The sequence below is a fragment of the Engystomops pustulosus genome, chromosome 10 (assembly GCF_040894005.1).
Source record: "Engystomops pustulosus chromosome 10, aEngPut4.maternal, whole genome shotgun sequence".
Taxonomy (NCBI): Eukaryota; Metazoa; Chordata; class Amphibia; order Anura; family Leptodactylidae; genus Engystomops; species Engystomops pustulosus.
In genome coordinates, this window is record NC_092420.1 from 86977580 (window position 1) to 86990862 (window position 13283).

At 42.8% G+C, this 13283-nt stretch overlaps 2 protein-coding genes and 1 long non-coding RNA gene across 6 annotated transcripts in view; 1 reads left to right on the forward strand and 2 right to left on the reverse strand.

Annotated features, from left to right (window-relative positions):
- LOC140103671 (uncharacterized) overlaps nt 1-7055 on the forward strand; it is a 44688-nt gene extending 37633 nt beyond the window's left edge. Inside the window, exons 2-3 of the long non-coding RNA XR_011850161.1 lie at nt 3351-3423; nt 6300-7055. This is a non-coding gene — a long non-coding RNA (uncharacterized lncRNA). The remainder of the gene's footprint in view (nt 1-3350; nt 3424-6299) is intronic.
- Nucleotides 1-13283, reverse strand: part of AGBL4 (AGBL carboxypeptidase 4) — a 1134440-nt gene that overhangs the window by 355444 nt on the left and 765713 nt on the right. The window lies entirely within an intron of this gene.
- Nucleotides 3077-13283, reverse strand: part of BEND5 (BEN domain containing 5) — a 28685-nt gene continuing 18478 nt past the window's right edge. For 3 of the 4 annotated variants that reach the window (XM_072126849.1, XM_072126848.1, XM_072126846.1), the window contains 4 exons: nt 12467-12559; nt 8763-8905; nt 6730-6943; nt 3077-3252 (listed from right to left, as the gene is read on the reverse strand). In XM_072126849.1, the coding sequence (XP_071982950.1) occupies nt 3095-3252; nt 6730-6943; nt 8763-8905; nt 12467-12559 (608 nt within the window). In that variant the 3' untranslated portion in view covers nt 3077-3094. The remainder of the gene's footprint in view (nt 3253-6729; nt 6944-8762; nt 8906-12466; nt 12560-13283) is intronic. The other variant, XM_072126847.1, reaches the window with a different exon arrangement.

The window sequence follows — 13283 nt, forward strand, 5'->3', positions numbered from 1 at the left end:
CCCAATATGTTCGGATCGCACCTGAACAGAAACTTTGGGTCTGCTCATCTCTACCCACGGCCAGTACTGGCTATTATTTAAGTGCCCTGTGATGTCATCGGGGAGCGACTATCCTAGTGTAAATCCACCATCATTTAAAGAGCTAACGCCTACGATCAGTGTCAGTACCGTTCTCGTGTGTTACAGGTGGGGGGTGAGCCCGAACCCGGAACTCGAAATGTTCGACATGGAGCCAAACATTAGAAGTTACGCTCCGATCATCACTACAAAAGCCTCAACTAGTGAGGAGCAAAGTAAGGGGAATTAGTCTGAGCTCCACAACTCTCTCTGTCTGGTTGTTGCAGGAATTTTATTTTCATTAAAAAAAAAAGAAATTAGAGAAGTTCTGCATTGCCTTAAGTTCCCAAAATGGCCGCCTCCAATGTGAATGAGTAGCAGGTCAACTTAAGCGGCAAATTTTTGTGTACAAATCTCAATGCATTTAATAATTACAATAGTGCAAATAATAACACACACTTATATTCCATACATCGCTCTATGACGAAAAGACACATTTCACAGATTTCAGCTTCGTACAAAGTAAAATTGTGGAGCAAAAACATCCAGAGAAGGTTTTTGTGCCCAGTAGATGAGTCGTCTTCTAAGGAAGCGTGGCCTGGCATGATTATGGGCACCATAACTTCCTCCATTATATTTGTCCTACATATATGGCCTGTAGGACCTCTTGGGTCAGAAGACCGTTCCTTTAAAGGGGTATTCCAGGAATCAGCATAATTCATATACAAATGGGCACTCAAAATATAAGCTAATGTGTAATTAGTTGTTATTTAAAATTTTGCTCCCCTTAGCAGAAAATGCTGGTGACATAGACTGTAATGAATTATTAAAATGCTACCGGCCCTTTAATCAGTCCGTTAATTTCCTCCGCGCGGTCCGTCGCAGAAAAGAAGATGTCCGCTGGTCACATGTCCACATCACATGTCCTGTACCTGCCTGGGCAGGGTCATGTGATCACCACTATGTTTGGCTGTTGTCGGTTGGTTGCAGTGCATCCAGTATGGTCAGTGTTGTGGTGATGGCAGTTACACATCATTACTATGGTAACAGAGCAAGAAAACCTGTTACATCATCACTGGGAGCAAAGCATAAGAGGGAGGAGGAGTTACTGAGAACTAAAGGATCATGGAACTTGTAGTTTCCAGTGGCGGCCATCTAAGTGATAACTCCACCTACTTTAGAGAGGCCATAAATTTTGTAAATCATAAAATCATATTATTTTAGCTCCGTTTTGTGACTAATGACATTGAGTATTGTTGTATTCATTTATTTATATCATGAAGGGTTTTTGTGTCAGACGTTGATATTCCCGGAATACCCCTTTAAATATCATATAAAATCCAACACATGAACGTATCAACCCCTTGGTAGAGTCCAATTCTGGTCACTGGTGACCAAGGTGCAGGACATTTCGTCCTCTAAGAACTAAATTATAGGAACGATGGACAGAAGAAGATTGTCAACAGGCAATCTGGGTTAAAATAAAGTTATTCATCTTTGTTCTCTTGACTTTATTTACAATTTCCTTAAAGGAAATCCAGAAAATGACTTATTTTAAAAATGAAGTTTATCTGAAAAACATAGAGAAATGAGAGGACCCGATGGTCGGGCGTGTGACCAGGACAACGCGTGACCTGGTGCCCGAATTGACGTCCCTAGCAACTAGTCATGGCTATGACTGGCCAGGCGACAATCATGACAACCAGACTGCAGGTGAACTGTGATTGGTCGTTATGAGTAGCAAAGTCACTTTTTCTTCCCGTTATGTTTAACGCGTCAAAATAATAAATAAATAGATTCAAGTACATGGTAAGAAAACTGATGGCAATGTGCAATATAATAATATATGTGCAATATATAATATGTGCAAAACCGCTGTATAGGACTGAAACACATAAATGGCACGGAAGTGACAAAGCTTCATGGTATAAAAGAAAAAAAATAACAATAAAAACAGCAAAATAAAAAGAAAAGTACTAAAAAAAAGTGCATCAGAACAACATACACACTAAATGAGGCCTTTTCATTAAAGGGGTTGTCCAGAGGTTGAAAAATTTGCGGACATAAAAAGTTTGGGTACATGTAGTCAAACCTCTTCTGATACTGGATAATGAATTTATTTTTAACTAGAGTGTCAACCTCACACCTTCAGATAGTTACGCTAAAAATTTTGCACACTTTCGGAGACCACAACCACCTAATCGATATCACACCCCTTTCCCAACAACCCACACCCATTTTCAAATACAATTCATGGAGCAAACACGTTTGACAGGTTTTTTTGGCCCAAATTTAGCCAAAATTATAGCACATTTCTCTTTTCCCCATTGTACAATTATACTATACTGTTGTAGATGATGTCTCACCACCCGACCACACTAAGCCCCTAAATATTCTGGAATCAAAAAGTTGAATGAAAGCAATAAGAGCAGCCTCATACCTCATCATTCAGCTTTTCTAGAAATGCAAGAATTCCGGCACATTTCTCTTTTCCCCCATTATCCAATTATACTATACTGTTGTAGATGATGTCTCACCACCCAACCACACTAAGCCCCTAAACATTCTGGAATCAAAAAGTTGAATGAAAGCAATAAGAGCAGCCTCGTATCTCATCGTTCAGTTTTTCTAGAAACAGATAAAATGAAGAAATTATCAAATCCAGACAAACCATTAACAGTTAAAGTTAAATACTTTTAGGTTATTGAAGGAAGGAGTTTTTTGACAGTCTCTTTAAAATTGTCAGATTTTGGCAAGCGGTGAAAAGTGGGAAACCGAACCGATTCGACATACAAAAACTGAGCGACTGAATATCCGATGCGGCAATTCTGACCACGTAGTTGACCGCAAATTCGTCTTTTTCTCTTGCAATTCCCAGGCGGTAAGAATTGCACTGTAGTACAGTGCAGTAACCATATTGATGGTCACACCAAGGTCATATCGAGAGCATATTTTGGTTCTCACGGCGAAACGGACAAAGCGATAAAAACCAATAGAATAAGACAATCACCCCCCAAACTTACAAAATGTAACAGTTTTATTGGAGACTGAATTTTGCCTCTTTCCTCTCCTCGTTTTTGCAAGACTTGTTGATGTCCATGATCTTCTCACAGATGTACTTGTTGACTTTGGAGAGCCTCTGTGCAATCTCGTTCTCGTCCATCGTCTCTTGTGCTATCCGGTCGTACACACACTCTGCAGAAGAGACACAACAAAGGAACAGATGACAAGAAAATAGAAAACTAAATTTTGTTTTGTTTTGTTTCATTTTTAGCCCCTTTCTTCTCCTGCAGGGAGCAGTGCAATTTCAAGTCCAGACACAGCAGATACATCAGGAGAGGATTCTGAAGTTCAACTCCTTACCAGGTGAGTTTTTCAGGTCATTTAGGATATTATTAATACCTAGAACCAGATCCCTATAACCATATAGTACAAATCCCTATACTACACAGCAATACATATACTAACCACAGTATACTAGTATATCAAACACAAATTAAATTACCAGATATAATTATACAAAACTTTATCAAAATTAAGGCCAGCTATACCACAAAAGTGAGGACACAACAGCGAAACATACATCCGGGTGCTGTGGTGGTGGTCTTTGAAGTCCCCCGAGCTCATGAGCATTATGCAACGCCGTGGTGCTTGTATATGACTTGTTCTGGGAAGGTCTGTGCAAATATTTTTACTATATCTATATGAGTATAATGTGTAGGACTGACCGCCACCACTTTGTTTGTATATGTGGTTGTAGATGTATACTTTTATGGTATTAATAGCTTTAGTGTTGATGAATAAAGATTTGTATACTTTTAGAATATTAGACTTTGCAGTCACTGTCTGTAAGGGGTTAAGTCATTATTACTTTAGCAGCTTCTCCTTATCTATCAGCTGTCAGTGTGAGTGAGTACACAGAGAAAGCATATTTGAACACACTGCTAAACAGGAAGGAAACAGGGAAAAAAATCAGGAGAAAAACATTTTTTTTTTAATTTACAAAGTATATCACAAAGTTTAATATTATCAACAGCGAAATTGATGTATGAGATTTGGCTAAATTGTTTAGTCAAGCTTTAACCCCTTAACGCTCTGCGCCGTAGCTCTACGGCGCAGAGGTATAAGGGAAGTATGAAGAGGGCTCACGGGCTGAGTCCTCTTCATACAGAGGTGGGGGTTTTTGCATTTTGCACAAAACCCCCACCTCTAATAACCGCGGTCGGTGCTTGCACCGATCGCGGCTATTAACCCTCTAAACGCCGCCCGCAAAGTCGCGGGCGGCGTTTAAAAGACGGCGGCGCGCGGGCGCCGCCATCTTTTTTTCGATCGCCACGCCCCCGAACGTCATCGGGGGGCGGCGATCGGTTACCATGGTAGCCTCGGGTCTTCTCTTGACACGAGGCTACATGGTTTATGCAGGTTCGTTACAATGAGCCAGTGGCTCATTGTAATGTAAGACCTGCAAAAACGCCATATATTGCAATACTGTAGTATTGCAGTATATGGTAGGAGCGATCTGATCATCTAGGGTTAATGTACCCTAGATGGTCTAAAAAATAGTGAAAAAAAAAAGAAAAAAAAAAGTTTAAAAAATAAAAAAAATTAATAAAATATTAAAAGTTCAAATCACCCCCCTTTCCCTAGAACGGATATAAAACATAACAAACAGTAAAAATCACAGACATATTAGGTATCGCCGCGTCCCAAAATGCCCGATCTATCAAAATATAAAAACGGTTACGGCCGGCGGTGACCTCCGAGGCGGGAAATGGCGCCCAAATGTCCGAAATGCGACTTTTACACCTTTTTACATAACATAAAAAATGAAATAAAAAATGATCAAAATGTCGCACAGACCTCAAAATGGTAGCAATGAAAACGTCGCCTCATTTCGCAAAAAATGACCCCTCACACATTTCCGTGCGCCAAAGTATGAAAAAGTTATTAGCGTCAGAAGATGGCAAAAAATTTTTTTTCTTTTTTGTACACATTCGTTTAATTTTTGAAAATGTATTAAAACACAATAAAACCTATATAAATTTGGTATCACCGCGATCGCACCGAACCAAAGAATAAAGTAGGTGTGTTATTTGGAGCGAAGAGTGAAAGTCGTAAAAACTGAGCCCACAAGAACGTGACGGTTTTTTTTCAATTTTTCCACATTTGGAATTTTTTTTCAGCTTCGCAGTACACGGCATGTTAAAATAAATAACATTACGGGAAAGTAAAATTTGTTACGCACAAAATAAGCCCTCACACAGGTCTGTACACGGAAAAATGAAAAAGTTATGGATTTTTGAAGTTGGAGAGCGAGAAATGAGCCGGAAAACCCTCCGTCCTTAAGGGGTTAAAGGGGTTGTACCAAGTTAGCATGTGATTCTCTATCCACAGGATAAGGAATAACTAGATGATTGGTGAAGGTACGACAGCTAGGACCGATAACGAGAATGGGAAATTGCAGAGCGCAGTGCTTTGGCGCTCTCAATCAATGGGGGTTATTTATCATTGGTTTTCCTGGGCTTTGTTGGGTGTAAAATAGTCTCAAAGTGGTCGCATTGAGGGTTTTTGAGGTTTTTCACTGCTAAAAAGTCTAACAGGACTATTTCCAGCTCTTCATTAATCTTGTGTAAACTACTGCTAGTACAACAATGTGCAAAGCCATGAGTCATGACTTGAAACTTTTGCAAAAAGTCTCATTAAAAGTCCCAATCTAGTCCCCTGCTGGTTTATACGTTGGGACTGTTTATGCATTTTGAGACTTTCTTGGGACTTTTTGAAAAAAAAAATCCCAGACAGAAAATAGACCGTAAGAACATTTAATAGGGGCCGCAGATGGGCAGCAGAGCTACAAAAATAGACATAGAGCTGTCCCAAGGAGCCAACTAGTGATAAATAATCCCATATTGTCTAGTCTATGTAGGCGTTAAAGTGCTGGGGTCGTCAATTTCCGAAAATAATAAATCGAGCGCCAGGATACATCCTCAATCTGCCACTCCACCCATTAGCGAGAAGGTAACCCCTGATTGCTGGGGCTACTGTTTTTGTGAATAGGTGGGTGCCCCAGCAGTCGGCCATCATTGATCAGCTTGATAACTTGGTGCAATCTCTTTAATGTTGGAAAACCTGGACTAATCTCCTCTGATTGGACTTGTTTGCTCCATTTTGTGTACATTTTGTGTCATTAGGACACAGTCTGCGAATGCATCAATATCCATTGCAATTTGTATTATATTCTCCAGCTTACTGCTTCTGTCTACCTGGCCCCATCTTCTCCTTTAGCAGACTACTATTAAGACGGCAGAGAAAGAACCTGTGTAGTCTGCAGGAATCCCCCCCTTGAGCCCGTCTCCTTGGTGACACTCATCAGAGAGAAGCGAGCGCTGTGTAAAGATCAGTGCTGGAAGGAACTAAACTGAGGAGAGAACAGTGAGAGGCATCATTGTTCCCATCACTGAGACGGAATTCTTTTAATGTTACCAACTTCAATTTAGCTTCTTCCCGTGGAGCGTGGAGCACCGGGGGCTGCTCTGGCGGTGACAGATGTCACCGGAGAGGTGCGGGGCTTTGAACGTCTTACACTTCTCTTTTTTCTGGACCTGAAGAATCCTGAACAATTAACGGGTAGAGTGGAGGATGCAGCAAGGAGTGACACGTGGTGAGATAGTCTACCTCTGATAACGCTCAGCTTGTGAGGCGACAGCGGAGGTTTGGGACTTGCATCCTTCTTCTTCTTTGTAGCCACGCCGGTGACGCTGCGGTTTTTCAGGACATCTGTGCCCCAGATCATGACAGCCAGGTTCTTTGTGTACTTGGAGTCTCCTTGTGTTGCCTGCAGCTGGTGCCATTTCTCCTCGTTCACCCATACGCCGCTACCTAAATGGACCTGTAGTAGAGGGCAGGGGTCATATCCGGTCACAGGACAAATACAAATTCAATATATTTAAAGGGGACCTTTCATCACTTTAAACATAATATAGGCACTGCTACACATATTCATGGGCACTTTGAATTGTCACGGTCCCTGAGATACAAGTCCCAATATCTGGTTATTGTATTCCTCTCCACTGTAAGAGAGGAGGAGCTGGAGCAATGGATGAGGGGGCGTGCGTTATTATAATCTACTCTGATACTATCCAATCAGCAACAGACAATGCCAGATAGGTTGTGCAGCAAGAGATGAGAGTGTGTGTGTTAGGCTTATCTTTTTATAACCACCCCTCCCCTGCTCACCCTCCTCCTCTCTAACAGTGGAGAGGATTCTAATAGTCAGATACTGGGACTGATCTCTCAGCATCCACGGGGTCTAGAATGAAAATTTTAAGTGCCCCTGAATTTGTGTAGCAGTAGTACATTCATCACCACATGTTTGAGGTGGTGAAAAGTCCTCTTTAAAAAAGAAAACCAATGAAATTTCCAGTTCTGTAATTAGATTTAGTAATTTTTATTGGCTGTAAACTCTCCCCTAAGTATAAAAGTGGAGGTTCCAGTTTAAAAGATTTTTTTCTCTATCATAGGTCACGTAAGATGGCCCATTAAAACCCTCAATGAGCACTAGTACATTACTTATTCTACAATGCAGTAGTTAAAGAGATATTCTAGCCCCCCCCCCCCCTAAATACAAGCATATGGGACCACATTCTTCTATTATTTATACTATCCCCCAAATGCTGAGGGAGAAAGGGGAGGGTGAGACATTGTAACAGTCTGTAAAGCCTTTGAAAGCCTGTGAGGCTCATTGGCATAATTGTAAAAGTTGATGTTGGAAGGAAGGAGGCAGTATCGGACCTAGCTTCCTGGGGCCCACCTGACAAAATTATTCTGTGGGCCCACGCCTCATTATTTCCCAGGGTATAGACTGTACCAATTAGGTATCTCCTGCTGTATCTATCGGGTTCAATAACAGGTTAAAGCCTGGGCCCACCGGAGGATCCTCTGGTGCTCTGGTGGGCCAGTCCGACACTGGAAGGAGACCATGGATAACAAATATAAGAAGATTACCACAGTCACAATTCCTGGATCTACGAGTATGTTCCTCTAGTTATCATGATGGATTTTGATGGGGGATTTCCTTTAAAGGAAACCTACCACTTGAAGTGGAAGGTATAAGGGGGAACTACTGAGCACCAGCTCAGGGTGAGCTGGTGCCGGAGCTTATTTTTGTTAGTGTTTTAAACCGCAGTATCGCAGTTTTGCACTGAATTGCCCCGGGTTTTGGCGCAAGCGATCGGATTGTGGCGCATCGGCGCCCGGTTGCATGGGACAGAAATGGGGGGGCGCGGCATCGAACAACCCGACGGATTCGGACAAACCAGGGAATTTAAAAAAAAAATTGTGTGGCAAGATTACCACTTGCATGCACCGGGAAGAAGAAGGTGAACTCCGGTGGACCTCGGCGCAGAAGCGACACCTGCTGGATATCGGACGCACAACCTTAGTGAATCCCGGCAGACCTGAATCCTCGTCGGACAACGGGCCGCGGGATCGCGACTGGACCGGGTAAGTAAATATGCCCCATTGTTGGAAAAGGTAAGTCCCTACTTATTTTTTGTTTTACCTGCCTCTATCTCCAGTTCTGTAGAATAAAGATTCGCAATTCTAGTGCAATCTGGAAGATGAGATTGTTGTCTTTAGAATGACACTAGAAGCTTGTTTCCTCCTCCTCCTAGCATTAAGCCTGTAACACTATGAACCTTCTCCTTTACCTTCCCATTCTCCAGAATGTATTTATCCAGAACTGGGTTTGGAGTGGAATAGAAGGAGGACGTGTTGGCCTCTTCTGGCTTCTGTGCTTCTGGTTCAGGCTCGTAAAGGTCTGAATTTTCTGCCTTCAATTCCATTGTGAACCCTAGACAACAGAAGGAGATAGAAATAATATAAAGAGCTGCAGTGAATTGTGGCCACAGCTTAGTCTATGTTTCATGTACAAGCAGCCAATGCTCTTTGGTCAGAGGATCGCACCTACAGTGTTATGCTGCATGGAAGATACAAGATTACAAGATGCCCCTATGTACTTTGCATCATCCTGTACAACTAGACTTATTATAGGCCAAATCTATCAAGACTGGCGCTTCCTGCTAATGTCAGGGGCCACACTGCCACTACACAGCTCCACCCACAGCACAACAAATTTTGGGGGAAGTGGAAATAGAAACGCAAGTCCCTCAAAAGTTGTGAGCTACAAGCTTTCAAAAAGAGAGAGTGTGAGAGATACTCTTTTTCATCATGACTTCTCTATCCCTGGGCTGTCTGCTACCAATCCCATGATGCCTCAGCATTATCTCTGTGTTGTCTGCTACCAATTACATGATGCCGCAGCTATCTACCTCTGTGCTGTCTGCTACCAATCCCATGATGCCGCAGCATTATCTACCTCTGTGATGTCTGCTACCAATCCCATGATGCCCCAGCATTATCTACCACTGTGCTGTCTGCTACCAATCCCATGATGCCTCAGCATTATCTACCACTGTGCTGTCTGCTACCAATCCCATGATGCCTCAGCATTATCTACCACTGTGCTGTCTGCTACCAATCCCATGATGCCTCAGCATTATCTACCACTGTGCTGTCTGCTACCAATCCCATGATGCCTCAGCATTATCTACCTCTGTGCTGTCTGCTACCAATCCCATGATGCCGCAGCATTATCTACCTCTGTGCTGTCTGCTATCAATCCCATGATGCCGCAGCATTATCTACCTCTCTGATGTCTGCTACCAATCCCATGATGCCCCAACATAATCTACCACTGTGCTGTCTGCTACCAATCCCATAATGCCTCAGCATTATCTATCTCTGTGCCGTCTGCTACCAATCCAATGATGCCCCAGCCTTATCTACCTCTGTGCTGTGTGCTACCAACCCTGGGGCTGGGGGCTTTAGCTAAGCTGAAAGGTTTTATGCTACAATGGTAATATAATCAGTAAATAACTAGGATTTCTTCCCGAAGCAGCAATTCTGCAGCCTAGAATGTCACTGTATGGTTCTTAAAGGGCCTGGGGTCATAGAACCGGAGAAAGACCAAAGGTCACCGAGTTCCGATATAAACTATTGGCAGATGCCCCCTACCGCTGGAGACGTAGTGGGGGGGAGGGGGACTGCACTCGTAGGCAAATGAGGTGTAACCCGCTTCTTCACTGCCGGTTTATGGCCTTGTTTTTCTAGCGCAGGAAAGAGACGATACGTTTCTTGCAGATGAATTAGAAATAAAATTAGGAAATCGCTGAAAGTTAATTGGGTTTATGGCGCTCCTGGACCGAGACATAAATTGTCCACTTATGATTCAGCTTTAATCAATCTGCAGGATAAGTCAGGAGGGACTGGGGGGGAGATTCTAGCTCACTTGAGTATTTTCGGGTTGTAAAATATTAACAGAATATTTCCCTAAATTGTCTGGTTTCTGTCACTATTAAAGGGATAGTCACCACATGAACTGATCCATGGGAGGGGGTATAACAATGCTGGTCGGTGGGGTCGGACCACCACGAAGTCTGACCTCATTCAAACGACCCAGAACTTTAATACATTCTATGAGCCTCTTCCTGACATAGTTGTTGTTGTTGTTTTCTGTTTCACTTTTTCCGTCCTTGTTTTCCATACATTTTCAATGTTTCCACACAAAAAAAAAAAAAAGCCATAGGAGGGCTTGTTTTTTGGAGGACAAGTTGTATAGTGAATTGGCACCATATGAATACTTTTAGATTTTCATCCATCTGGTACTTGTGGGTGTAAATTTACCAATTATGTTTCCTTTTGTTAATTTTGACACATAAAACGGGATTTTGGAATGAATTGTTAAAAAATATTTTTAAAAGCTTAAAAGGGGTTGTCCACTTTCAGCAAAATAATTGACAATGGGGCAGATTCACTTACCCGGTCCGTCGCTATCACGGGGCGCGTTGTCCGACATGGATTCATGTCCGGCGAGATTCACTAAGATGGTGTGTCCGAGTTCCTTCCTGTGTCGCTGCTGCGCCAAGGTCCGCCGGAGTTCACCTTCTTCTTCCTGAAGCATGTGAGTGCTGATCTTGCGAAACAAATTCTTTTTTAAATTCCGCGGTTTTTCCAAATCCGTCGGGTTGTCAGACGTCCACGCCCCCGATTTCTGTTGCATCAAATCCTGGGGAATTCGGCGCAAATCGGAAATATTCGGGAAACCCGACGAAAGTGCGACGTTCAGAGCCCCATTGTTTGTGTAATGAAAAGTGCTACAATTTTCCAATATGCTTTCTGTACTAAATTCTCACGGTTTTCTAGATCTCTGCTTGCTGTCATTCTATAGAAAGCTTCCTGTTTACTTCCAGTGGATAGAAATCTGTCCATTGTCTTGTAATGGACACCCAGGTGGAAGAGCCCTTAGCATCACAGAGAGTAATCAGAGGTGTGTGATACGAACGGCTTGTGCACCGACGTGTCCATCATATGACCATGGACAGATTTCTATCCAATGGAAGCTTACTATAGAAGGACAGCAAGCAGAGATCTAGAAAAACCACAAGGAATTAATACAAAAGTATTTCGGAAAAGTCTGTAACTTTTTATTACATGCCCCAATAGCCTCTTTGCTCCTCCTACCCCGAGATCTTCGCCCCACAGCTCCGCGTAGCTGCACGCCCTCGTCTGAGAAGCCGGAGTTCTGTGCATGCGCAGTAGCTCTGGCTTCAGAGCTGTGGAGGCGCAGCCGCGGGCCTGCGTTCTGTGCATGCGCAGAACGCCGGCTTCTTGGACAAGGGCACGCAGCTACGAGGAGCTGCGCACCGAAGATCTGAGGGTAGGTGGAGCAAAGATGCTACTGGGGAGTGGAGTAGCTGTAGCTCCTGCTCCACGATGCGGCTTTTCCACTCCCCAGTAGCCTCTAAGTAAAATTTGCATATATAAAAGATATGATTTTTATAAAGTTCTGGGGCACTAAAGGTTTAATGAAAATAAGCATAAGACTTGTAAAGACTACGGGCACCTGCCATCGGATCTACCTTATTAGGTAGACCTGTGATAGTAGGTTCCCATTAATATGAATCCTACTGTAGCATGCTCGCGGTCCTTTACTATGCGGCACTGCATTTTTGTTAATAACAGTGAATTGGAGAATGTGTTATTTTTTTATCCTGAGTACATATAGGACACTTGTCTTCGTGGGAGGAATATCCCTTTAAGCCATTGTGAAACTGTTGTAGACAACCCCTTTAACACATCTGATTTCACCTATTAACTAGATTTACAATCCCGGCTAGTAAATGCTGATATCAATGTAACGGCCATACAATACATATGTAAGAGGATCTCGCTCTGGAGAAAAACATTCATTCATTTTGCATATAAAAGAAATGTCATCTTTCAATGTAAAGAATTAGCTCTGTGAATGCAGATGATAGGTTTGTATTATTTCATCACTGAAAGGGAGTCTGACCTTCATTTGTTCCGGAAATATCTGTATTTTCAGGTCCTATTGCAACCGGCGATGAGCCGTGAATTCCATTGGATCTGTAATTCCAGGGAGAGACTACGGAGAAAGCATAAAACGATAGGAGACTGGGTTTTATTTGAACGGGTTAAAGGGACGGTCACCCCCGCCCCTCTCCATAGCGATATATGGCCGCGGCGTCGTAATACGGGAAAAGATAGGACATGTCCTATCTTTTCCCGGGCTACGGAGCGGTACGGTGCCGCACATGTGCTGCACTGTACCGCTCCCATAGGGTGCCGTGAGCCCATAGAAGTGTATGGGGGACCTATATTGGCCGCATATACGTCGGCTGTATATACGTCCCCCATACTGTAGTGTGCATGCAGCCTTACTTGTATAGTAAAATACTGATGTGTGTTGCCTCCAGTAAAAAGAAACTTTTAGGGTGGTGGCACACGTAGCGTTTTCAACCCTTTTTCAGGCCGTTTTTAAGCAGTCCGTTAAAAAAGCGCCTCCGTTTTTTGACCATTTTGTCAGTTTTCCAATTGTCTTAATTCAGATAATTGGGAAAAACGGTCAAAAACAAGTGCCTTTGTGTATGTGTATATGTTTCTAATAGAGATTACTTGCAGTCCCAATAGCGGAAACTATTTTGAATTAAAGTATCCAAAGTAGAGAACCCCCCTTTTCAAGAGATTCTGTGATTTTACAAGTTTTGTTTCAGGTTCTTAACTACCAAAAACAGCAACACCCCTGACCATGGTTTGTGCCATGATTGATTCTTAGCTGTATAGAAATGAACGGAGCTTAGTTGCAATAC